The 27,439-nt window shown below is 41.3% G+C and overlaps 1 protein-coding gene across 1 annotated transcript; it reads left to right on the top strand.

The window, feature by feature from the left end:
- Window positions 1-1,015: 1,015 nt before the first annotated feature.
- Window positions 1,016-26,332, top strand: LOC140319325 (follistatin-related protein 1-like). Its single transcript, XM_072396924.1, has 11 exons — window positions 1,016-1,184; window positions 1,294-1,350; window positions 16,890-16,991; window positions 17,104-17,233; window positions 19,072-19,104; window positions 20,535-20,665; window positions 21,551-21,669; window positions 22,033-22,145; window positions 22,767-22,877; window positions 22,969-23,063; window positions 24,912-26,332. Exons 2-11 carry the CDS (start codon window positions 1,294-1,296, stop codon window positions 24,951-24,953), a joined length of 933 nt encoding a protein of 310 aa, XP_072253025.1. The 5' UTR covers window positions 1,016-1,184; the 3' UTR covers window positions 24,954-26,332.
- Window positions 26,333-27,439: the final 1,107 nt, after the last annotated feature.

Here is a 27,439-nt window from a genome sequence, read left to right as displayed (position 1 = left end):
GATTTATTATACTAAATGTAATTAAATATCAACTTGTTGAGGGGAAAGCAGTCAGATAACTTAACTGTGACCATAGGGCTGTTTTATACCTTCAGAGAGGTATCTGTCTGTGGTGCGCCCAGTCTTTGCATAGTAACGTACTTATAACGCAAATGGACAGCCATACGGTCGTCCAAAAAGCTAACACCAAACCCCGGTGACAATGTTGCGCGTAGATGACTACTGGCTGGTTGAAAGTTCACACATTTGGCGCTCATTTCAGATTATATTGAATTGATTAACATTATTTGATAACGTGGATTAGTAAAAAATAACTGGCCCCATTGCTATTATTTCAAATCTCACACTGCACATTAGTTAAAAGTCCTATATGAGATTGTACTGGGGCACAGCAGATCAAAATTGGCGGACATGCCCCAGTAAAAAGTGTCTGTGGACACCAGTGATTTGAGCTGTTTTAGGATGGACTAATTATTGTAACTTTTACGTTTCCCAAGCTGAGACCCCTGACTACTGTCTACGTAACACAAGGAGACATATGCAGTAAGTCTCGAGGAAACCACGTGACATAGATTTCTGACAAAGACATTTGAAACCATAAGCTGATGAGGGGAAGGATTACTGAGTTTACAGATCAAGTTGGTCATTTTCCAACAGACTGGGTCATAAATAAACTTTTTCGCCGCCCCATGAGTCGCCCCCTGATGGTCATGAAATGCAGGTTTAAGGTACCTTCAATCATTTCTCAGACCATGAGGCTACATCCATCTGATATAAATAATCTATGCAGAAGACTTGAATTGAAACAAATGAACTGTTATAGGCAGGCAATTTGTATAAGTGGAAGATAATGGTGGGTGGATGGATGCTGCAGGGTCAGGTAATATGGATTAATGTCGTGATGGACACCAAGCTTTGAACTGCCACACTATGTAGAGACGGCACACACTTTGTCCAGTTCCTCCTCCTCCTCTATTCGGCTGGAAACGTCCTCGGAGGACTCCACAGATTTTCATTGGCCGAGAGGAGGAGAAGAAGAGAGGAGGAGGGGATACTGACGGGCTTGCAGGAATTCCTGAGCGCTCCTCAAATTTCATCAAACCAAGGACCCTCAGCTCGACTCCGTCCGAACAAAAACCAAGACCAGCTCCCCTTCTGCTGAGTGGAGCCGCCTTGACGAAACCGTACGAAACGAAGATTTTCCACAAGTTTTCTATGTCGAGAACAGATGGATTTGTTTGTTTGCTATTTCCCCCCTTCTCAATAAACCATACTTTCTCTTTTTGTTTCCAGATGTTGCGAAGTGTCGCTGTGCTCCTTGTGCTGGCCGTGGCTCTCTGTAACGCGGAGGTAAGTTTCGTTATTTCAAACTTACAGCTATTGTCTTGGCGGTTCTGGAAATGATCACCAAAAGCTAGTGTCGCGCCTGCATTTAACACTTTCTAACGGTTCCGAAAGAAGCTGACCCGGAGACACACACATCAGCTTTGTTCTCAAAGCTCGGCACATCTGGAAAAGGTCGGAATGTGTCGAGATAACACGGCGTCGTGGTGAAAGTGAGCCTTGTGCAGACCTCACTGAGTCCTGAGGCCATTTAGCCTTTTATCCTCCCAAAGGAGACAAAAATGCCAGCCTTGTGCTTGTTACAGAGAAAGTATAACAGGAAAAAAAAACAACATAATCGTTAAAAATCATTGCCTAAATGCGTCACTGGAAAAGTAACTTGTAACCGAATAAAACACACAAACAACCTAGTCTCAGTTTTTTTCTTTTTTTTTTTTTTTTATTCTGCCAACTTAACAGCACAGCAAAAGCTGCCATAAGAGGTCGAAGGTGACACAGGGGTGACAGGCGGCTGTGAAAAGTACTGACGGGCTGGCTGCCGTTTGCGCGCATCTCACAAACCCCTGCTCTGTTTGGGGTTTAATGGCCCTCTTCATCAATATTGTAGGATGTTTTGCTGCAAAATGCACTGCCAACTGGCAGCTGCTCTGATGGCACACAATCAATGCGTTGGGGTGGTCAGTTAGAGAGAGCAAGTGTTCGCATGTGTGCTAAAAGGCTGTGAGAATGCTCCCCTTGTGGCTCTAGCGCCACACCGCTAAGTAGTCCAGCCTCTGAGTAAACACAGAGGTAATGTGCTGTTAGATTAGGAGGCTTGATGGCACATGTGGACCAATACAAACAATAGGTCTGGTGAAGTTTAAGCACTTTTTTTAGTTTGTTTTTGCAGCTAGATTAGGTTTTAGTGTGTCAGGTGGAGATCATTTGTTTCAGACTAGAATTTATCACCTTGTCGAATTCTTTAAATCTCCTTTGTTTCTAATATGCACATTTTTTTTGCAGAAATTCTCCCAGTTCTGGTTTAGAACCAGTTTCCTAACTAATGTCTTATCATAGCTTGGAAGAGTCATGCTGGAGCAGCACCAAATCCTGTAGAAAGTTTGAAGTAAACAGACTTAATGTTAGGGTCTGGAGGCAAGATTATGGGGACCAATCAGACAACTTTAAAGTTTGGGAATGCCTTGTTCATGAAAGAAAGGGGGAAAAAATTATGTTTTAGATGTTTTAAGCCACAGCTGCAGGGAAAATTAGACAAATACTTGGATAGAGGAGAAGACAAACAATCTCACAGCACTGTGGTCCTCTTCTAATCAAATTTAGAATATATTACAGGGAGGTTAAAACAGCACACAACTGCTGTTGTAAATAACATTTCCACTGATGTCACGACTCTGTGTTGGTTGAAAAGATCTGATTGTACCCAGTTTCAATAGAGCAGGTAATAATGCTGATAATAGCGTCACTGATGTGAAACTGAAAGAGCCTCTGACTGGATGGTTCAGGGACTGTCAGTTAGGAAAGGACTCATGAAGGTTGCACTGAGGTGCCAACCCTCACCTAAACAAATGGAGTGTTCCCAGCTGTTCTAGTCTGTCATGCACACAGTTTCCAGCAATGTGCTACATGTGGGAAAGGGTAGCTCCAGACGATGGCCTCACATTATTTTCTGGAAATGTGTGAAAGCAAGTACTAATGATCAAGCTATATATTTTACAGTTGCCAGTTAGGTTAGCTTAACAGACACAGTTAGTGTGTTGAACTTGGACGTCAGAATTTCTGTGCTCCCAGTGGGAAAGATCAACTGGACGTCCCCCTGAAGTTGTATTTTTGACTAAAAAAATTGCTGTAACCTCACCATCCAGCAGATAGAATCTAACACGGCTGCCCCCCCGCATAAAAAGTAATGTTAGCTGCACTTTAGAAGTACTTTGTGACTCATTAAATCAGTCACACACACTATAGTGTTTTCTACACTCAAAATACAACATAAAGCTGTGTTATCAGTTCGTATTGATAATAATCACTGGCCAGTTCGTAAGCATAACAATGAGGAAATCTTTCTGATTTTCTGACTTGTAACTTGAACACGATCAACTGGAATGTGAAATTGTTCCAAGCTTTGAGTTCCGATCGAATGCAGGACGTATACTAGAAACAGGGAGACACAGCTAGCTTTGCTCTACTTGCCAGCGCTCTTAAATCTAAAACTATAGCTGGACTGGCAACTTCTTGGAGGCTGGTTGCCAGGCAACAGATTCCAGCAAAGAAAAAGCCTGTCACCTGTAAATTGATGTATTGTTCCCAGACTCTCTGCTAAGCTAGCCGTCTGCTCTTCGTAGCTTTGTAATTCTACGTACTTCAGAGTCATAGAAGTTTTCTCATCGTTTTAAAATGAGTTACTGGATTTCCAAAAAGTGTTCTCTAAGGATCAGAACCTTAAAGGCTACAGCCATGGAATACCTGGCTCTGAGCTGACTCCTCTGTAAACCTGGATAATTACAGGAAGAAGAGATGAATAAACGCAGTACTTTTTCCTAATTAGAGCCTGGCTTTTTCAGTGACTTACAGCTAAACACAAGATAGGCAAGCTGTCTGCTGCCTAGTCTGTCTTCATAGCTTAATGGCCATTAGTGCCTCAGCTGCAACAACATTGCTCATAGCGGACACGCGGGGCCCTCCCTGCTGACCTTCCTGTTTCGCTTGCCGGCTGCTAAATGTGCCATTGTCTGTGTCTGTATTGAATCCATGGTCATGTTCTGTGAGGTATGGCATGGGGGTGACAGAGCGCGCAGCAGGCTGTGCTGAGTGTAGTAAATGGGGAGACATTAGAAAGGCATCTATTCTCCAAAGGTAATTACCTTGACAATATATGGCCTGTTGACTGCCGTGGGAAGAGCCTAAGCTTGCATACCAGTGTGCTGTCCAAAGGAGGTCAACAAGTTGGAGCGAAGCCCTCTCAGAAGTATGATCCACATACACAGTGTGTGTTTTGGCTTTGTTAAATGAAGGCGTAGCGCAAAAAGACAAAGTAATGGGTGAAAACTCAATTTTCTTTGCATCGACTGGCGTTTTTATTTACTGGCATGAGTTTGAGGCATTCAAATGAAGCAAAGTAACTCCTGATTTGCTATCAAAGAGAATGCCTGTGTGCTTCCCGAGGTGAGAAATTGCTGCGTTTGAAGATAAGCTGCTCAGAAATGTGTGGCGGGGTGGCCGAGGTTGAGACTCAGGGAAAGCCTCATGTGTGAGTGTGTGTCTGCAGGCTGGAAGAGAGATATGCATCTTGTGGATAAAATGTTGATGTTTTGCTAAAGCACACCGGGAGCTTGATATGCAAAGGAGGTAGTACGCAAGAATAGTCAAAGTCAAAGTTTGCAGCCCCAGGGGACCTATGTGCAGACGTACCCGCATATAAACAGAGGAAGGGGAGTGTTTATATTACTCTTTTTACGGCTTTCTCTGTGGTTGCTGAGTAAAACAAGTCGGGGTTGAATGACATGGTGGTTCATTTTGTTATCAGTGCTCTGGAGTTAAAATAAAAAAAGATACAGACATTTATTGGAATTAAGTTCAACAAGGCTACCAGACAAGCTCCACTCTCCTCTGGTCACAAGGATAGAGCCGAGTGAAAGCCGACTGCCTTTAGCACGCCTAATTGAGCTATGGTTTCTCACTCAAGCACTCTGCCATGCTTCCATGTTGATGCTTGTTCTTTCTCATTCAAGGTGGGCTAAAAATATCTGCCCAGGTGGAGGAAACAGGAGCATTAGGGGGACGCTGTGTCCTCTGTCTGTATCAGCCTGCTCTAATTACTGTAGCTCAACAGCCGGTCATGAATCCTGCGCAGGGATTGTGTGGGGCGGTGAGATAGAGTGATGTAAAACAGAGAGAAGATGGAGCCACAGTCGGGCAATTATAGCAGGCGAGATTGCGAGTGAGGTAAGACTCAGCTGTGTGAAGAGAAAAAAGGTGGGCCTGCGCTGCGTTTGATGTCCCTGCAGTCTGTTCTCTTCGCTCTTGGCTTGGCTTGAAAGGGGTCCTCATTTAGCTTACCAGCTGTACTGGTGTCTTATCATTACCAACACCCTGTTCTCAGGGGAACCACAGACATATAAATGACAGCGAGTGGCACTCAAGTCTCCTGGCTTGTAGGGAAGAGATAATGAAGATGCTGCCATGTGTGCTGTAACTTACACATATGGGTTTTCAGCAGAATTAACTGGAAAGAATTTGCATTTGCTGACTAAAATGTGTTAAAGTTGTGTAATGAATATGTGCTTAAAGTGCAAAATGCCAGTTTTAATTTGAGAGTAGCCACAACCAAATTGGAGGCTGGGCTCGGTGTTATAACAGCTCTTCAAAGAACTCCCCCTTTTTTTAGGTTCATGTATGGGGACAATTGTACAGAACCAAGACAAAAGGAAATGTACGAGTCAAAAAGAAACTTTTTTTTGCCCTTTGTGATACCTTTCCAGACCCTCATTTCGACTGTCCTCATTTGTTGTTTGTTTCTGGGTCGTTACATCTCAAGTTCTGTCTTCAGCGGGTGAAATGCCACATGTGATGAGGTTTAGATAAGTAAATTGCCTCGGTTATTGCAAACATTGCATCTTTTTTACATGCAAACACTCGTATGTTGCTTTTGCAGAATGTTTTGGGTCTTTGTTATACTGTGAAGTGCCCTGATTCTGAGTAGGTAATACATCTCTGTACACTTAAAAATTCACCCAGCTGCTTCTGTCACATCAGTAAATAGTGATTCACAGCCGGGAAGCCAAGCACGACCGTGTCAACACACAGCCTTCGTGTGTTTACAGACAATGCATATTTCATGATTTTAGTTTTATTTGTACAAAGAATGTTCTTCCAGAATTGCTTTTATTTTTTAAGGTGTTTTAAAGTCTATTCTAGCTTTCTTGTTCTTTAGTGTCATGAATGGTCCACAACTCTCTGTATTTCCCCTCATGAGCTGTTGGTTGACTCGGATTGTTAAGCGTGTTTTTTATTCATTCACCTGCGTTGTCTTTTGTGGATTTGGTTGATGAGGATATAATAAAGGAATGACCCGCAACTGTCCATGGAACAGCTTTGGAGTCCATTGTCCAATTACATACATATACATATTATAGGGCTGTTACTCCTTAACCCTTCCCCTAATATGGTTGTGAATACCCTCAAATTGCAGGTGAACATCTGCACTTTCAGCCCATATTCATCAAATAATTTGACAGTTTTGGTAAACAACTGAAATAACAAAAATGTACTGTACGTTGTAGTTCATTCAGTTCTGTCTCAATGATACATACTGTTTCTCACCTTTTTCTTGTGCTTAGCTCAAAGTCAAAGCATGTGACATGTTATATTGACATCGATTGTTTCCCATCCAAACGATAAAGAAAAGAAAAAAAAAGAGATCCCATACAATCTGTTCACCTCCGCTGCTTTTCACAGTATGTTGACTGATTAATTGGCTACCATTGTTCCCCTCTACCTTTATCCAGAAAGCTTAAAATCTACCAAAGGGGCTTATTTGAACTCAACTCTCACATGATTCATGCAAGTTTCTTTTTCTTCTGATAAGAGACTTGTGGGATAAAAGCTGTAGGGAAAAACATGCCGTTAACCATATTTCAGACATTATCTGCCATCAATGCTGTCTGCAAGTATTCAACTTTTCGTGATAAAATTGTAACTCATTTGAAATGAGTCTCTTCGTGTACGGATTTGCTGCTCCTGGCTACTGCTCTGCCGCAGTGGGATTGCTGAAGCTGCTTGCTCCTTCTCTCTTGCTAATTGCTGAAAAGTGTGTGTAAATATAACAGGGAAACATCCGTTAGCTGGGAATTCTGAGAGGCAGTTCAGATTGTCGTGGTGATGTTGATTGCAACATTCTCTCTGACTCAGATTGAAAATTCACTCAAATCTCATCTCATCTCAATCTGCTGTGATTTAACACAACGCAGTAACTCATGTTGACACAGTGGCACCACTGTACACACTGTAAGGCTTTCTGAGACGAGGATGAGTTAAAAAAAAAAGGTTTGCACTGAAAATCAAATGTCAAAAAGGATTTTACATTGGAATCAATGGGTCAGTCGGTGGTATTCCTGTGATTTGGAGGTGGATGACTCAAAAAGTTAAATCTGTTGGCCTAGAAAATAAAATTAGAAGAGAGAAGAATAGTTTTTCAATAATTTGATGAGAAATGATTCCGCTAGTGTGTAAACTGTAGATGTTGTAGCTGATTAAAACATGGTTTTATCCCAATTCTTTGTCCTCTCCCACTCTGTAGAATGTCAGTTGAATGGGATTTTTTCCCTCCAAAATGGTACAGTGTATTTCTAAGAAAAGCCTTAGAAATCATTGCACTGCTGAGTCGGTTGAAGAACCTATCATGTCGGAGGTGCTTAGAAACGGTGTGGATATACAGTCACAGAACTATATCAGACTGTAAATGTCTGGTCTAATACATGCTCATAGCCCAACCGCTTTTAAACACGTTCTTCTGTCTGTAAATGGGCCTTTTCCTTTTACAAAAATATTCCAGCCATTAGCCCCAATACTGGCCTCAGAGCCCAAGAGAGGAGGGCAGGGAATCTATTCATTCTCCACTCCCTCTCTCCACCTTCCTGATGGTGAAAAAAATTCCTGGAACAAAGCAAGGGTGGGTCAGAGGGGGTAGAAAGGTGACAAAGTAGGCAGAGAGAGAAAGTTAGAAATGATTAAGAGGAAATGTCAAGGTTACCTGGTTATCAGTAGTGAAACAGGGAAAAGTTCAGAACAGGGTCACATGTAGTTTTTTGTGTTTTTTTAAGTTTATTTGGATCAGCAGAGATGGTAGAGAGACAGGTGGTGAGGAAAGAGGCGACACTGTTGTCCCGACAGGGTGACAACAGGGGGAACAGGGCCGGGGGTGGTGCTGTGTTCACTGTGTTTTATGTCCTCTGGTGACGTTTTAACTGCTAGCAGATGTAGCTCTGCCCAGACCGTGACTTATTTCCTGCTTTCTTTAGTCGCTCTTTGTCTGCTGTTTTTACTTTTTCTATGCTCTCTTTCCTTTATCGGCCTCTCTTTCTTCCCTTCTTTGTTGTGTCTTTCTGTATCTGCCTTTTTTGTTGTTGTTGTTTCTTTGTTTGATTTCTCTCAGGGTGTTTTTTTTTTTACCACATTTCAGCTTTGGAACAACGGGCTTGGTGGGTGTAAAATAACAGGCTACAGTCTGGGGTGACATCATTCGTCTGTTGGTGCATTCCTTTCACACTGAATAAGAAATGTGGAGAAGAATAACATGTGGCATAAACTGGTCGTTACCCGGAGCCCCTTTGTTTCTGCTGGTTTACTCTCAAAACTGGTCCCTAAGAGGGATATTTAGACCACCCATAGGGCTCATACAAAGCACTCATATCTTTGTAATACATTAGTCTTACTTTGACCTCATTATTCCAAGGACACACCCTGCCTTTTCTGCTATCAACTGTCAATCAATTACCATTTAAACCACTGAAAAACTAACCAGGAATTTAAGCTCAGAGGAAGTATGTCAGTTAATTGTTTCACTTTGGGGGATCATCGGAGGTTTAACTATATGTCTCTTCTCAAGAGGCTCTCAAGTACAGAAGAAACTGACTGAAACAGATCTAACATGAATGAGGATACAGTTGAATAGATTCGGGTCTTGAGAGTTTGGGATTGGTGGAGTTTTAATTATTGAGGGCGAATGCTGCATCTCTCTGTAATGACTCAAAACCAGAGCCGATGATCGTCTTGTCATGTTTATCCCCTGTGTGATGGATTTAGCCGCAAGCTTGCATAAATATCCTTAAAGGAGGAAAGTGGATCGTAGTTAGCTCACAGTGTGGAGTGAGAGTGGCTCTCATTCTTGTTATGCGTCATTTCTCTTCTGGTACACCCTGTCTAAGGAGAAGAGAGAAGGAGGTCTTTATGGGCTGAAGGAAACATGCCGTTCAGTTTAAGCTCCGTCCGCCCTCTTTACTCCTGGCATGAGCCCATGTCTCGCTAACTAAGGAGACTAGGATAGTTTAGAAGTGGAGAGACATCATGAGGAAGCACAGGAAATGTTTGAGAGTGGGAGAGCAGAGGCACCTCTCTGACCCAGATACAGACTAGGTTTTGGCTCAAGACTAACTGTGTTGGACACAAGCTGAGGCACAACACAACTCAGGAATGCAACCCCCACCCCACCTTCTCATTCTCCTGATCCTTGTCCCTTCTCTGTATCCCTTGCCTTTACTTCTTGCTTTGCTTCCATTATTTCACTTCATTTTCATTGAAGATATGGAAACATTTGTTTAAACATTCATAAACCCTGGACCAGGGAGAAATGCAGTTCACATCTGAACCTACTCAGCACTTTGAACATTTGTCTCACATGACTCATCACATGAATAATTCTTCTCTAGAAGCAGAAACACATGATAGGAGAAGCGTTACAATGAGCTGAACTTCAGAAAAAATCATGAAGACTAAATTATTCTTTCATTTATGGCCAAAGTCAACCCCTTCAACTCTGCTTACTGCAGTGTAAAGTAGCTAATATTTCCACCTTCTGATGACCATATACATGTAGTTTATTTGCTCATGATATGGAAGCACGGCTTCATGTCTGTGTACCTTAGGGCTCCAGTTTGCCAGCAGTTTGTTTTGTGTGTGTGTGTTTTCTTCCTTTTAAATAATTAGCATCCATCCACTGAAATAGCAGCGAGGGACAAGGAAGAGGTGTATGCATGCACGTGTGGTGTGTGAGTTACAGAGAGTGCAGCTCTAACTTGAGGCTCTTGTCATCGCCTACGAAAAATGACACGTTAAAGGAGGCAAAGACCTGTGCTACTTGCCAACATTAAACACTTCATTTATAGTTCTCTATGCGGCCCAGCATTTGTAGACTTGTTTGCTGAGTCTACAACATGTAGACATAAGAGACAGAGACAGCATGACACAAACAGCATTAGTAAAAAAGGAATGTACTAATCAGCCAGTATAGACTAATTTAATGCATCCTACGAATGAAACATCCCCTGGTTCACTGTCAGGGATACTGATGTGTCAACCAATTAACTTAAATCAACATGTAGCTAATGCAACATTTTTTTTCATCTTATCTCCACGACTGACTAATGTTTTTGCAGTTACATAAAATACAACTTACATAAAATACCAGACTGCTGTCTTCTTTTTTGGTGTGTTGTTTTTTTCACAGATAAAATAGCGTTTACTCGGTGAGGTTTTTTTTTCATTTAAAGTAAAAAGTGTAACAGTAAAAGGACAGTTTGGTATTCATTTAGATTGCTTGTTCATTACCAAGCCTTTTTTTCAGAAAGGCAACCAAGGTGGAAAAAGCAATTTAAGTAGTGCCTCTAAAGCTTGTGCTGGTGCTCGTTTTTAGTCGGGAACACCAATGCCATCAACGAAAAAAAGCCCTGGTCTTGTGATTAAGATGTAGTATGAGACAAAACCCTTGTGTTTTAATGTGTTAGCTAATTTGTTTTACAAATGCTAATTTACAAGTAACCAAGACAGTGAAAAAGAAACCCTATTGTCTCCAACAGTTTATTTAACTCGCTCATTAATTACCTGAAGATGTTGGGTTGTTGCTGCGCTGATGTTTCATGGTCAATTGGCTTCTTTTCTGTCTGTTTCGGAACAGATACCAACATTTATGACTGAAATGACTCCTTTCATATCTGCATATGGACGTAGTGTCACAACAGTCGAAAAAACAATCACATGTAAAGAGACAGTCATTGCTGGCCTGTTTTACTCAACGTTTAAGTTGAGCTAATCATAAATAACAGGCTCAAAATCTCTGAATGGAGACACACTGATGACTTAAGGCCACAATTACAAGCTGTAATGCCTGTCTTGACTTGAGCCTCATCAGCTCATCTCAGAATCATTATTATGAATCCATAAAGTATTGAAAAATTATTTCTCAAGGTGGTTTGCTGATAAAATGTAAAAACATCTGTGCTGTTTTTCACATCAGAACATACTGACTTCAGTATATACTTACAGCGTTATCATTTATTAGATTTTTACTGTGTGAGATTAACAAATGTCAAAATATAAGAAAACATTAATCAAGCTTCGCAAGGACGCCAGCTCTGTAACATATCAAAACCTTGTAAACTGAAGAGAGACATTTTTATCCAACGTTTTAGCGAAGCCTTTATGATGGTTTTAACGCAAGGCTAATGTTGAAATTTTTATAGAGATGTCGACTGAACTGAAGCACCCTTCAGAATTCACCCTGAATTATTACTTTTCTTAAGAGCTATGAAGAAGAAAAGCTCTGTACTTGAAATGAGAGAGACTGAACACTTCTAAGGCATTGATTTCGGCTTGGTTTGCCAGATTAGTTAAAGTCATCTTTATTTTCTTTAAAGTAACTTTTGCTTTTTCCTTCTGCAGCAGGGTGTTTACTATCTCTAAATCAATGTTATCTCTGGTAATGAAGGGCAGGGTGCATTGTGGGAATGTATTCGCGCAGGCTGTAAAGTGACATCCACAGGAGAGAAGCATTGATTGGCTTACTGGATCAATGGAGCATCTCAAGCATATGCACACATACACATAAATACATATGCCCAACACATGCAGATACAGGCAGATTAGAGCTGTTTCTCAGATTGCTCTGAGTGTTTATCAGTGTAGAAGGACAAGGACATGAGGGAGGCATGAAGACACGCGTTGTAATATTTTTATGTGTCAGTATGTGCAGGTTTTTGTCTTGCTGTTGTTGTACTGCGTTTGTCCTTATCAGAAGTGTAAAGCGGAGGTGGCTTTTCTGTACTGAAGCGGGAAGACATTGCCCTTTAACTCGAGTCTCAGCTTGGAGTCATTCAGCATGTGGTGGGGGGGGGGGGGGGGGGGGGGGGGGGATGAGTACTCCTCCTTCTCTGCTATACCCTGACCTTCTACGACCTTCTTCCCATTTCCTAACATTCAGACTCTCCCCGCAACTTACTCATATATAATTTATATATCTATATATATATATATATGATTTCCCTTTGGCACATATAAAGTATTTTCTTAATGTTTTCATTTCATTATTATTTTCTATTTCATTTTCATTTCCTCTTTTGCTCACCTGTCTTCCTGCTCTGATTTCTACCCGTGGGCAGTCGCCTACCAAGAGGAAGGTCATGGTTCTACTCTGGTGTCCCTGGAACCCAGGTCAAAGCACCCTTGGCAAGACACTAAACCCCATATTGCTTACTGATGCGTCCATCAGTGTACGAATGGGTGTGAATGTGTGGAAGAAAGCCCTGTGTTGCCTATATGGACTAAGACTTGTTGTATCAGTGTGATAGCGAATGGGTAAATGTGGCACGTAGTGTAAAAGCACTTTCAGTGTTCAGCTAGACTAGAAAAGCACTATATAAGCACAGTCCATTTACTGTTTATCGACGCTCCTTAAGGCCACTTTTGGCTCATTGGCCTGTTCCTTGCAGCTCTAAAAGGGCACAGCATTTCAGTTTCAATCCTCTTAAACCCTTCAAATCATTGGATTGTCCTGACAAATAGAAAAACACTGAAAAAAAAGGACAAGACTTGAACATGTGTGAAATATGCCTGTATACTGTCAGTAATAATGTCGTTCTGTGAGAGACCTTCTTTATTCTGTAATGATCCACCGGGTGAAAAGCTTCTGTGATTAATTTTAAATGGGAAAGAAGACGTCGTTTGCTGAAAAAATTAGCCATTCAACTAGGACACCCACAGTGGATGAGATAGCTTTGTTTGTGCTGGCTTTTACCACTGGCTGCTCAGCTAATGATTGGGTTAATGAATGTTTGCATGCACACCAGTAAAGCAGCGTTTTGACAATCCTCATTATGTTTACATTCAATAATATGTATCACTTATTTTAAAGAGCTGAACATTTTGGTTAATACTCGTGTTTTCTTTATCGCTGACAGTTGGATGAAAGCATTGATCTATATTCAAATATATTATATAATTATATAATATATATATATATTATAATTATATAATATTATATAATATAATATATAATATTATATAATTGTCCATTCGTGCCACTATTATATTTTAAACTTAATAATTGCATAATTGTACACACATTGTGAAGAGGAAGAATCATTCTCCGAACACTGGAACATAGTCTATAAATAGAATTGATTTTTGTTTAAATGATTATAACTTAGAACCGTGACTGTCTCTTTTAGTTCAGGTATTTGATGCTGTAGAGGCCAGTTTTTTCTTTCTTTTTTAAAATTTAACTGAGTGTTGTTGGTACTTTTTGACTGCAACCCTTTCGCTTCGATCTACCAAACTCATCCTCTAAATTATTGGCCTCTTCTTTTTATGTATTGTTATATGTTTGGCTGCGATATTAGTGTGACTGCCACAGTTATGAAATACTATTCGACTGTTAATGGTCATATCCTGTTTATGATTCAATAGAAATAAAAGTCTGCTTGAAAAAAAATCAATAGTGTGACTGTGGACACACTTTATGAAGAATAACCACCTCATATTGGCAGTGAATACTACAGCATGAAGAAAAGTCACATATTACCTTTTCTCAGTTCGTGTCCACAGCAGATGAGAGGGGCGTAACAAAATAAAACAATTTATCTGATGGTATAACGCAATGAGGACATATGCAGAATGAGCCCATTTCATTAAAAGAAAATTGTTATTTTATGGTTATGTGATGATCGTGAAGAGCCGAGCTATGGTTTTAGGATTTTAATTAAATCCATGTTGTTAACATCCTCACATGCCCATTTGAACGCTGTTGCTGAATGTTAGAAATAGAGGACCTCGAGGTAAACTGCTGATTGTGCTGGTGGCACTAATCGTCCACTGCTTGAGTGGAAGATTAGTGCCACCAGCACAATGGCATGATGTCAAACAGCGGTAAATGACACGGGAATATAAAAAGAAAAACACTGTTTCCGCGACTTTCAGTCAACTCGTTTTATACCTTTGACTGCAGGAGATTTAATTAATTGTGGTAAATGATTGTAATCGGGTCCAAGAGTTGTGACACGTCTTACTCTCAACAAGAAGAGGTAATACTCATACGGTTGTGAATCTGCACAGCATGTATCAGAGGAAATACTTGTGAAAACTGTCAGTGTTGTCCATAGGCATCTGACAATTAACAATTAATGGAGTAATTCTACATAGTCGTGATCATGGTTGCACAATTGTCCTAATTCTCTTGTTCAGAAACAGCTTAGTGGAACTGACAAAAAATTGTTTTTCTCCCACCAACAGAGCTGACTGACAGATTTAGTTGAAACCCTTTTAATTACCGTTTGTCATCTTGTGGCACACCTGACATCCCTAGCTTCCCAATAAAGTTGGTCACATTTTTTTTTTTAATTACCTAAAACTCACCTTTGACATTCCTTCGCTGCAGTTTGTTGCCACTGATTAGTCTGGTCTAGTTCTTTGAATGAGTGGAAGGGACATGGAGGGGGTCAGGCAATAATGAAACCTCGATACAGTTGCATTCATACGCAGGCATACGCACACTGTTTCTCTTTAGGTTCCATGTCATTTTTCAAACTATGACTCAAATTAAGACTCAAAACCAGGAGTTATGTATGTGAACATATTCATTGATGGTGTATTTAAAAGAGAATGTCTGCCCACGCCACAGTAGAAGCACCAAGCTACAGGCAGGTGTGATTTATGGCAACTTGGGGCAGCCTCCCTTGTTTAGTGAAGGTGACATTTCAGTTATTTTTTTCCATTGTCTTCTCCAGTATAGTGTTACACTGTATGTCTGCATCGGTAATAAAATCTGAGCAACACATTCTGCTTTTATCCCTTCAAAGTCGCCTGATCGATGCTTCTGCAAAATTACCGCAGGTGCCCGCTCATGCGCCTCACTATGGCAACAATCCTCTTGAATCAGCATCCTCCGAATTCATTAATAAATGTCATGGATCCCCTGCTCAGAGACGGAGAAGGACTGACAGACTTTTACATTTGTAGTGGATTTTTTTCTCAGGAGCCCATTCATTATTCATGTTCCCATGGAGGTTTCCACAGGTTTCAACAGGCCTCCAGCCCATCTGTGTTGATGTGTAACTAACTGATGTGTCCAACATGCTCAAGGCCACTCGCATGGCTTTGAAGATTTTCCATGACCTCAGCTTTGGAGTGGAAGTATGTGTGTGTGTGTGTCCGTGTGTGTGTGTGTGTGTGAACTATGCATAAAACTGAAGTAAATCCCTACAATCCCCCTACTCTCACCGGTTCTGAGTTAAAGTTGCTGCAGTGTGACGCAAGCATGTGACTACCCCTCCACCCCCCTGCATCCACCCTGTTACAGCATATTAATCATTAGGTTGCTGTTGACAACAACCCCCCCCCCCATCTTTCAAACCCACGTACCAGACAGTGCAGTTTTAAACACACACACTAAAACTTGGGATCCAGTTCATGTACAGTCACAAAAACAAAGCCAACTTTCTGCCTCGCTCCAACAGGAAACAGCAGCTTAGGGAAGATGATGAGGTGGGGGCCTGGAGAACCAGGGGGGAGGAGAAAAGATTTCACAGAGCATGGGAATGGGCCCAGAAGGAAAACACTGCTCAATCTCCAGATGTGGAAACACCCTGTACACACATGCAAACTCAAATACACACACAAATATACAAAGGCACGCAGACGGGGAAAGGAGGAGGTAATGAGGGTCAACAGACATCTCTCGAAGCTCCGCTTGGCGTGTTGTGATTGGTTGGTTTGTAGCAGAGGTGACCTAATTTTTGAGACTGCTGGCAATCTCCTAAAACAAAGAAAACGTTTTTAACAAGCTATGAAAAGTATCAACAAGGAGAGTGGTACAACGCAGGTGAAAAGAAAGTTTGAGACAGAAAAACTTCGCTTTATCTTTTATTCCCCTTGCAGTGACACACAGTGGGGGGAAAAAAGGCTGTTTTAGTCTACAACACAGATGAATTCCTTCCCCAAGTGTGGTCATCAGGGATGAGTCATGCAGTTAGATGTCTAGACATCTGAATTAAAGCGCAAACACAAAGACACAGGTGATGTATTACAGGACACAAAAAAGACAGCAAATAGGAAACATTTCTTTGAATTAGGCCTAGAAATATAGCAGCTTTTATTCATCACTTTGGTGAAGATTACCTAAAAGAGAGTTTGTTCAGACCTCGCAGGATGGCTTCTGGAAAATGCTTTAAAAGGTTTTACAAATGGTTTTAGTTGTGGTAGTGATTTTCTGATACTTTCTGATATCTCTGAAGCATCTAAACTCGGGTTGATGAAAACCTCTTGTGTGGTCATGACATCAGTCTGGGCAGATCAAGTTTGATTACATCTGTTTTAATGTGAAAGTGGAATATTTGTATTTCTGCCCAATATGCAAAAATTTGGGCTTTAAATTAGCTTTAAAATGTGGTCAGCACATTTGTTTGGGCTACTTACTCTTGAACCTCCTACATGTGCAATAGCACCACCTATTGTGAAAAATGGGCAACTATTTCTAAACGTAACCAATCTGTTTTTGTGTCATCCAGGAGCTGCAAAGTAAGAGCAAAGTGTGCGCCAATGTGTTCTGTGGGGCCGGCAGAGAGTGTGCCGTCAACGAGAAGGGGGAGCCGAGCTGTCTGTGCATAGAGGTGAGGGGTCAGCTGGACCAGCAGAGGCCCAGTGGCAGCGCTTTCACTCAACGGGAATAGAAACACATTTTCAGTTCACTTTGATTTGGTTTCTGTTCCACTTTGTTTGCAGAGCTGTAAGCCCCACAAGAGGTCAGTGTGTGGCAGCAATGGTAAGACCTACAGGAATCACTGTGAGCTCCACAGAGATGCTTGTCTGACCGGCCTGAAGATCCAAGTGGCTCACGACGGACACTGCAAGGGTAAAGGAACAACAAACACTGCACAAAATACAGAAAGCTGAGAAGGTTTTGTGGTACCACCATTACAACCACCCAATCCTGTTGAGGAATGAATACTTCCACTTTTTTTTTGAGAGCATTACTCATAATGTAGGTTTTAACTTAATAAAAAATCACCCTTTTCCATAAAAAGAACACACTTTTTTTCTATGAAAGTAATCCCTACGTGTCTTTGAGTGGCTTATCTGTGACTCTGTTTCATTTGATGTGTGCAGATCTATAAATATTCAAATTAGCCCCACCTTCATTTCCAGGGCAGCTGCTCACCCTCACCTCTGCGATTATCAAACAGCCTATAATGTGTCCTTAATATCAAATCAACCTTGCCCCTGATCACCAGCTCCAATAAGCCCCACCCAGCCTGGACTGGTTCCTGATGTTTGATACGTATGACACTCATGCTGTTTGAATCTGTGTTTTTGAGGCTCCAGGGTGGAAATACTCAGCCCTGGTTAGTTTCTTCACTGGATGTCCATGCGGACATGTAAAAAGGTTAGATACTAGATTTACATTGAATGAATAAGAATAGAAACAACTAATGAAAATAACAAAATAGTTTTCTGTAGAACAAGATGTTCTTGTAATGGGTGGTAAATTGCTCTGATTGTCATCGCTGCTGTGTCAAGACATTCCCGAGAGACTTTACTGAGGTTATACTGCATTTGAAAAGCTTCCCTCAGTGCTCCCTGATTACTTGCATACAGTCTATGACTCACTGAAACAACTAATTCGATTGTTGATGTTCTTTATGTGCAAGTTGCTTTGAGGAAACATAGCAATGCGAGTTTTGGATGCCTCAGCTGATCTGCCAACAAAGTACAAATTCAGTATCAGTTTTGTGTTTTTATTCTATTTGAAAAATCTCCACCGCACTGAATAATGAAAGCCTACATATCTGTAAAGGCTGAATTACTGTCATTGGTGACAGAAACTAAGAACCTGTCTCTACTGTAGGGAGGTCACCATAAATATGTCAGCATTTACACCAATTCCTTTCCTGCGACTATGAAAATATGCTTTTAAGGATGTGAAAATGCATAAGTGCAGAAACCAGCACAACACAGGCAAGTACTCTACGTGTGTTAACCACTGAAAATACTAGGTTGGTTGACCACTTCTCCCATAGATGAATTACTCTTCCTTTTAAAATGTGTGTCAGAAGTATGGTTAAAACATAACGTATTATTGTATAAACATCTATTTATGAAATATATTGTTGTAGCATGCATTTTGTTCCAGCTCTACAACACCAGCAAACATTTAGCGTCAGACTCAGACGCTTATTTAAATATTACAATTCTCCCTTGACAATGTTCAGTGACAGTTAGATAAAGGCCAGGGTGGCAGATAATCCATTTGTGCTCATCTGACGTGTGGTGCAGGTACTGATTACACTGCACATAGGTAATGTACTGATTAGCATCTAACCTATGAACCAGCACATATTCATTGGCTGATAGACTGAGGTGAATGGGTTCAGAGTGAAAATAAAAGGCCACCCTCCTGACGCTGCACATCTGCCGCTCCGCTCACACCTGTGTGCTCAACTTTTCTTTTAATACATCTGATATGGGCTTCTTATCAGGACTGAACTTGTCTCTTCCTACACAACAGAAAGTCGCACTGGTTCCCTGCTGGCCTGAACATTGATCAGTGGCAGGAAACAGTCTCTAAAAATCTTTACGTCACTCTGTCCTCTTTCCAGACCTTTGTTCAGTGACAGGCACGTTCATCTATCTGAATCAAGCCGATATAGCCTCGGTTGTTACATTTTGTTTCTCTTTTGAAATCTCTTCTAGAAAAGAAAACAGAGCAGCCAGCTGCCAGCCCAGGTGAGTTTGTTTTTGTATGCATCTGCATGTTTGCCCTCTTTGCATATATAGTCATGTAAAAAAAAAAAAGTACATCTTCTATCATTTCTAAAGCTGAACCTATCAGGACTTAACTAAAGTCATCCCAGTGAGGTGATTGCAAAATGAACAACAGCACACATTACAAAAACTAGGCCACATTCAGCTTTGTGTGAAACCCTGCAGCCTATCGGCTATCATAGGAACTCTGAGAATAAGTAGCAGCCAAGTTCTACTAATCAAATGCACTCGATTAACTGATAATGAACGAGTGTGAGCACCTCTATGAAAGCAGGGATTTTGGGAGTTTTCGAGGTGTGTGTTAACACAAAGGAGGAAAGACATCAGCAATGGCCTAAGAGAAGTAATTGTTGCTGCCCATCAGTCTGAGAAGGGTTATTAGACCATTTCCAAAATATTTGGAATTCTACATCATTCTGTCATCATTCAAGACAGCCAATCTTCTCAGTAGTGAACGTCCCAGCTAGTTCACTCCAAAGTCAGACTGCACAATGCTCAGGGAAACTGCAGGCCTCAGTTAACATGTTAAATGGCAAAGTTCATGACAGCACAATGAGAAATAGACATGGTGTCCGGGTCCTGTGGCTGGACGCCATGCGGTCATTTAATCGACCATGAACTCCACTGAATATATGTAAAATAATATTGAGTTTTTAGAACATCTGTTCAACCGCTATTGTGGAAACTGGTCATGAAGCATGGCAATTTCCCCAATCACAACAGCAGCTTTACAACAAAATGGCTGAGATTAAATAGAATTAAGGTGTTGCAACAGTCCAGTCAAAGTCCAGACCTCAACCTGGTTGAAATGTTGTGGCGGGTGTGCATAAACAAATGCCCGCAAATGTGAAGAGGAGTGGACCAAATTCCCCCCACAATGATGTGAGTCTGATAGCGTCACACGAGAAATAGTTGCTAATTATTGTTTTCCATTAAGGGTGGCCCTATAAGCTGTTGAATCGCTGGATGCACTTAGTTTCTCACACACTGTTTCTGCATTTTGCCTTTGTTTTTGTTCAATGATTACAGAGTTGCAGGTCATGTGTTGTTGTTCACCAGAAGTTGTATTAACCTTGCATTGTAGGCTGTACGTACATTTATATTCAGATAATCAAAATGTTCTCTGAAATTAGAAGAAAAAAAAAATGGCCCTTGTTACTTCGGGGTTGTTTTTCAACCAGATGATGTTTTGGTGGGCTGGATCTGAGAATTACGTAGGGTTTTATCTTTTATGTGTGTGCAATCACTGCATGTAAAGGTCATTGTGACACGGGAAATATGACATGCACGAAAGGAGAGGAGTCAGCTGTGACAAAGCTGTCAAGATCATTTTTGCCCTTTGGACAATTAATTCATGATTCTGACCTTTGGAAAATGTTCCACTGCTGCAGTGGTGTGCTTCGCTGCTGACCGCAACGAGTTAAGGAGTCGTGTGATCCAGTGGCTGCAGACTGAGGTCATCCCAGACGGCTGGTTTGCCAAGGGCTCCAACTTCTCTGACATCCTGCTCAAGTACTTCAAGGTGGGCCTCTACTCTGTGCTGATGTCCGGGGGGTAGAAATGTCTCCTGTCTCTGTAGGTGTTCCTACAGCATTCTGTTATATTTACCTTCTTTCCAGCCACCCTTGATCCTTACAGTTGCTTCGTATTGCCTCAGTCCGATTATTCATGTGACGGACTTTTCAAGTGTGTCTGCTGATGTTTGTAATGCTGTTTAAAGAGGATATTTGTTCTGCAGTGGAGGGCCTCTACGTCTCGCGATGGTTCTTTGAACAGTTTGTTGAAAAAGAGAAGTGTTTATCTGGGCTTCTGCAGTCATGAAAATGTGCTGCACACTTTGAGTGTGTTCTCAATGCTGAATGTTTACACAGCATCTCATGAATGTTTCAGATCATCTGTCTTGAGCAAAGGTATTGTACGGTCACAATGTAATGGATAAATAATGAAAGGCCGACACTATCACCGCAAAACTACCTCAGCAGCCTTTATTGGTTTCCCTACAGCGACAGACCCATGAAGTCTGTATGCCGGGCTCATAATCTCAGTGCAAATACACAATTGTACAAGGACGTGTGGAACAGAATAATTCATGTGATTAAACCTCCTCACCATTTGGAAATATTACAGAAGTAATACAAGGACAGAGCTTGCGGTGCATCACACTAAATTTAAATCAGAATTACAGCATGGCTGTCATGACCAGTGGAGCGTTTTTTTGGGGCAGTAATTGCAAATTTACTTTAACAGAGCCACATTTCCGGCGATGAATATTTTCATTGCTGACATCCGCATGACTCATGTTGATCAAAATATAATGTGAGCTAAGAAGAGACGTGTGAATGATCATGAGATTTTAGTATGGTTGTGTAGTCTTCCACACGCTGACGTTCGCTGTGTTTTTCTGCAGTCGTATGACAATGGTGATTCTCAGCTGGACTCCTCCGAGCTGCTCAAATTCATCCAGCACAATGAGTCAGTCGTGGAGTTGCAGTCCTATGCCGACCAGGAGAGCAACAAGCTGCTCAGGTCAGTGTGTTTGTCAGTGTGCATGCATACATAAGTGCATGGGAAGGCGGAGTGATGGAGCACCCACTACTGTTTGCATGTTTTTCCCCCTGCCTTCAAATATTTGCTCCTGTGATAACAGGTGTTATCTGGGTGCCGTGGTGCTATTTTCAGGCATGCTGAAATGTCACTGAAATCTGTGTGCCTCAGGGCAAACATTACTGAAGGCCTCCTGTGAGAGCCTGCAGGGGCATGAACACCTGTACTCTGTGGAGTGAAACTCTCTCAACAAATGCTATTTTGTCTGCGTCTTCTTTCTCGTATGCTCTGTCATCACATATATTCAGAAGCTAACATTTTATTTTGTATATCTGTGCTTCCCAGGAGCCTGTGTGTCGATGCCCTCATTGAGCTCTCTGATGAGAATGCCGACTGGAAACTGAGCTTTGACGAGTTCCTCAACTGTCTGAAGCCTGGCTTCAACCCACCAGAGAAGAGTGAGCTGAACAAGATACTTTGACTAAATGTAACTTAAAGGAGCAGTGAAGCTGCAGACTTGTAGACTCCCAGCAAAGTGTGGAAACGGGCCCCCCGTTGCTGTTTTCAAGTGGCTGAAACACAGTTTTTTGTTCATCCCCTCAGTCTGCATAGTCATTCATCTTATGCCAACAAATCTGGTATAAAGTTCATAGAAACAGGAAGCATTGCTCCATCGGTCGCTCTGTGTGGAACACTGAACCCTGGAGTTAAAACAGAATCAAGGACACACACACATTTGGCTAGCTGACAGGTTCAGTTTGTTTGTTTTTTTTCAACCCCGGCTCTTTTACACATACAGGATTCCTTTGCTTAAAGAAATCCTGGAGTTTCTAAAATAATGAAGTATATTTCAGCAATGTGTCTGTTTTTTTTCTTCTTTTTTGTTTGGTGTGATCATTTCTCCGACACTCCTGCTTGGCGTGGGTGTTTGCATATTTGCTGACTGTCTATGACTAAGCTGAAAGTAGCCAAAGGCATTTAACCTTGCAGTTGAGCTCCCAGATGTATGACATGGCATTTTGAAACGCCAACATCCATGTTCTTGGCTTGTAAGCTTGTCAACGTGTGTCTTTGTGCAGAATGCGCCCTTGAGGATGAAACGTACGAGGATGGAGCAGACACTCAGGTCGATTGTAACCGTTGCGTTTGTGCATGCGGCAACTGGGTCTGCACTGCTATGACCTGCACTGGTAATAATCTTGGCACGTGTGGTGCTACTAATCATTTGACCAATTTGAGTGATTCATGTCTCAGAACATGACCATTCTGTTATCTGTCCAGACAAACAGACAGCTGCTGGTGAGTCAGCAGATGCTGGAGCAGAGATGACGGAAGAGGAGTGGAACCTCCGCGTGGCTGAGCTCAACAAGCACCAGGTCTGTGTTGGTAATCTGAAAACCCATAAAAATGATAACAGTCCCGCTGTTTTTATCAAACTCCGAGTCAGTATTTAGCTTTTCGCACCACTTGGGTGTAATGATAGGTATAAAGGTATAATTCAAAACTCCACCACTGCTCATAGAACTGGACTAAAATGTGTAATGTTTTATTTTGTTTGGATTTCCAAGCAATTTTCAAGTCCTTGTAATTAGATTTCCTTGCGCACTGTAGGTTAGCTTCACTTGCTGTTTTATTTCATAGAGTCTGCTCCCTTTTCTGTTTGGTTTTACCTCCTGTCCTTGTTTTACACCAAGGTCCACTTATTAATTGCCACTCACCTGCTTTGTGATAGTCATTACTCCTCTCAATCTAGCCTGAACCACTGCTTGTGCGTAGTTCTTTTGTCCGGATATCTGTTCCTTTTGACTCTCTGCAACAGCAGTACTTAATGAAAGTTTCTCATCCATCTTCCTCTCTTTGGTTTGGGTTCTCCAGTTCTGCATTCCAGTGCAGAAGAAAATCAACACTGTGGCCTCTGAACTCAGTGTCTGCCATTAGATTCCATGGTGATATAACCAAGATTACTGGTAGCATGTTTCCAGAAAATTGAATCACACCTCTCTGCGTAGTACTCTCAAAAAGAGCCTCGGTATCAGCAGCTTTGTCACTTCAGGCATATCAAGTGAAACAATTAGAGCAAAAGAACGGTGTTGTCGTATGAATGGATTTCTGCTAACATTGAGAATGATTATTGTGATAATAACTATGAATATTTATCTGTTATTCAAACAGTGAATTAGGAGGATTACAAGTGGACTTGGCGCTCACAACATAGCTCGAGGGCTCTGGATTGAGGCCATGGCTGAGTCAGCAAGGTCATGAACTCTGTGCCCCGGCAGCTTGTAACGCCACAGTAAACAAATGTGACTCTTGAGTGTGCAGTTTTAGGCAGGTTCACGCTAAATTCACCTTCAAAGTGGAGTTCTGTGTAAAATTGTTGCGACGGTGTCACGTTTAAAACCTCCTCTCTTAACAACACTAAGTGTTTGGTAAATGAGGCGCCAGCTGGCAGTTTTGATTGTTAACAAATTAGCTGCTCAACATTTCAGTGTTTCATTTGTTGAATATTTCATTGTGGAGGACACAGATGGGACAGTTTAACCAAAACCTCTGAGCTCTGTTTAGTTTATTTTGCTACAAAACAAGAAAAGCTGGTCACAGCCACTGGCTTTGAAACTGTGTGCTGATAACTGGAGGACATCTGTGTCTGTGCCCCATCTCCTCTTTAGCCCAGTGGAAGTGTGTCCACAATCTACAAAAGGATTTTCAAACTATGATTCATCAGACCACAGGCCAGTTTTTCACTTTGCCTCAATCCTTTGGAGGGGGAACTCTGACGAGGCAACAGTCTCAATATCCTCTTGAAATGTGGCTTTTTTTTCCCTTTTTAGCAGAGGTTTTACTTGCATTTGAGGATGCGTGACAAACACTGTTTACCGTCCGGGGTTTTCAGAAATATCCCTGTGGTAGCGAGTTGATTTCCACTGAAGTACTCTCTCTGGCTTTCATGCAGTGCCGCCTAAAAGCTCTATGACCGCAGAAATGTCTCCATATTCTTTAAAGTGTGCAATGGTCTTGTGGATTTTAGATCCCATAATCTCTAAATTCTTTGCAGTTTGGCATTGAGAAATCTTATCGTCTTAATAACAGTGCGCTTGATTTATTTCACTTTATGCTCTTGCAGCTTTTCAGGCTTTTTTACTTTGTTTGTGCAGTTTTTATTTTGATGGAAATACATACCATAGCTTATGTTTCCCTCTATGTTTCTTTGTTTTCAAATACAGGAAACAGTTGAGAAGATGAAGAGCAGCACAAAGGAGGCCTAAGTAGGAACACTAAGAGGAGGAGGATGCACGCCGTCGCCCCTCATCCATACTTGATTTCCCCTTGTGGACAAGTGTTATTAAACTGACTTTTTCATCATTCTCTACTATGTTAATTATTACGCTTTTTTTTTCTTTTTTTTAACTGTGTTTAAGTGTTTGTGTTGATGTTTGTTAGAATCAAGAGCAATCACAGAATGTAATCCGATTGCCTTGTGTTCAGTACTGTCATATTTGATTGTATCACTGCACCTCCACACTAGTCCTGGGACTAGTTTTACTACAATTCTTGTATTTTATTTTCCAACCTGTTATGAAAGAAACTGTCAAGTTGGCACTGTTTTGGAAGGATGAAAGTCAAGTGTTGTACGAGGCAGCCGAGTTTGGAGCTTGGAGAATCCACTTATTGAAATGGGCGTATGCAGGGCATGTTTCTCTTTACTCTCGTATCAGCAGGTGCTTTAAACAAGCTGAGATAAGACGGTAGAGCCACCTGTGCTTTTGATTTTGTTGCCATGTAGAACTGCAACAGCAGGCCACGACTTGACCATTGCACTTCTTTCTTTCTTCTTATCTTTCCTAAGCTTCAGTTTACCACATTGCTGAAATGTATTTGTATCTTACTGCTTAAGTGATATTTTTACTGCGAAAATTTTTTTTGTTTCTATGTACAGTACGTGAGCGGCTTGAGTTAGAGCTCACTTTGTTCCCCATGTTACGCTCCGACAAGTCTCTCTGGTGCTTTTTCTGGCTGAACACTTCTCTGTCTTCTTTTACCGAGACAAAGACGGTGTCGCTGTCCAGTTCTTTGCATCCAGATAAGACCAGGTTCGAGTTTAGCATGGTGAAAATGAAACCAAAGTCTCGATGAAGTGTTTGAATAATGTACAAAACTCTCCAGGTAAAACATTACTCTGGACCCAGCAACAACACTATACCTGTGCTTTGAAAATCACTAACAGAAGGACTAGCCTCGTCGTCAGCTAAAGTAGCGTAGCAACATTGATATCTGGGTGCAAATAAAATGTATGAGTGTGCGCGTGTGTGTTATTAACGTAATGTTGTGAGTTAGTTGGGTTTCTTTAATGTGCTCATTTGTCTAAATCTTGTATCAAAAAATGGGATGTTTGACAGTAAAATCAGTGCCTTAGACCTGCAAAACCGTATCGGTCAACACCTTTGCCTGCATGTCAGCGGTTTGTGCCACGAGCTTGTTGCTTTGCTGGAGTTTAGCGGTAAACTGCTGCTTTGTAACGCAGACCCTGACAAATGTCTGTGCGAAAGGTACATTACTAGTTTCGAGCTAGATCTTTCCACTGAAAAGTGCAGAGACTGTAAGGAAAATGTATGTATGCCAATAAATGCCCTACACAACAACATAACCTTGTCGTTTCTATACGTGTGCACTCTTATCCAAAATGAATAATCAAATACTGAATTGAATTCAGAAGGATTGCCCTTGGAGACAAATGAGTTCTTGCTTGAGATAAAGCCATTCTAGACTACACTATAGCAGTGTAGGACTGACAGTGTAGTACTGAACTAAATGTTACATTTTACTCTTTGCTTAACACGCAAGCCACTGAATACATATCTGAATTGTTGTTGCTGTAGCCACAAAATGTCTTAAAGCCTCTCAATCAGTGACTAATGGCTATTCCTAATCCCAGGTTGAAAGGTCAGCAATTTATGTAATTAACAGATGATGATTTAAATAATTTCAGGGAAATTTGGTTTTAAGTTCCCATGACTTACAACTCTGAGGGTCAAATATGTTCATATTTTTGCTTTTATAAAGGATTTTGGCTGCCAAACAGCAGAGTCATGCTGTTGTGGTTTGGTATTATCTGGCTGAAATGAGCAAGACTTTCCTTGGAAAGAACATCAGCCCAATGACATCATTTGGTGTTTCAAAACCTTTATCTAAATGCCCTAAATGCATCACCAGTGATGTGTGTGACGGTTTGTATGAGGAAAAATAAAAAGCCACCCGAACAACTGAGTGGGCGAATGAGGCTTGTTGGGTAAAGTGTTTGACAAGGTCACCGTAATGATGAAACAGCTGAACAAATGCTGTTCTTTTACAATCTATTGTTCAGTGTAACTGGTGCAATCACAGATGTGGAAAATGACCGGTGCCAAGTGTATCACTGCGGACGCATAACAAAGTGCATGCTGGCCTTTGAATTGTGTGTTCACAGCAAGCTGGATGCTTCCTTTCCTCATTAGTCTGGAGGATGCAGCCTCCATGAGTTCCAAAGGGAATTTCATATTTTGATTCTTAGTTTTCCAGTTCACCTCAGTCCATCTTTTAAGGGAAGCCAGCTTTGAACTAAGAACTGGATTCTGAATCTTTCATATATATTTTGCTTTGTAAATTTTTTTGCAGTGTTACACTGAGAAACACTCGTATTAAATAGTTCAATATATTCTCTGCGTAGTCTTTCAAGCAGCAATTAACCTATTGTTATCTTTGAAGGATTATATAA

The sequence above is a fragment of the Leuresthes tenuis genome, unplaced genomic scaffold, assembly GCF_036924035.1.
Source record: "Leuresthes tenuis unplaced genomic scaffold, fLeuTen1.0.hap1 SCAF_12, whole genome shotgun sequence".
Classification (NCBI taxonomy): Eukaryota; Metazoa; Chordata; class Actinopteri; order Atheriniformes; family Atherinopsidae; genus Leuresthes; species Leuresthes tenuis.
The sequence above is the reverse complement of the archived record's forward strand: the minus strand, read 5'-3'. Positions and strand labels throughout refer to the sequence as shown.

Coding starts and splice junctions, on each gene's coding strand:
- LOC140319325 (XM_072396924.1), top strand. CDS start 1,294: ATGTTGCGAAGTGTCGCTGTGCTCCTTGTGCTGGCCGTGGCTCTCTGT. Junction 16,992..17,103: donor CGAGCTGTCTGTGCATAGAG/GTGAGGGGTCAG, acceptor CTTTGTTTGCAG/AGCTGTAAGCCCCACAAGAG. Junction 20,666..21,550: donor TCCTGCTCAAGTACTTCAAG/GTGGGCCTCTAC, acceptor GTTTTTCTGCAG/TCGTATGACAATGGTGATTC.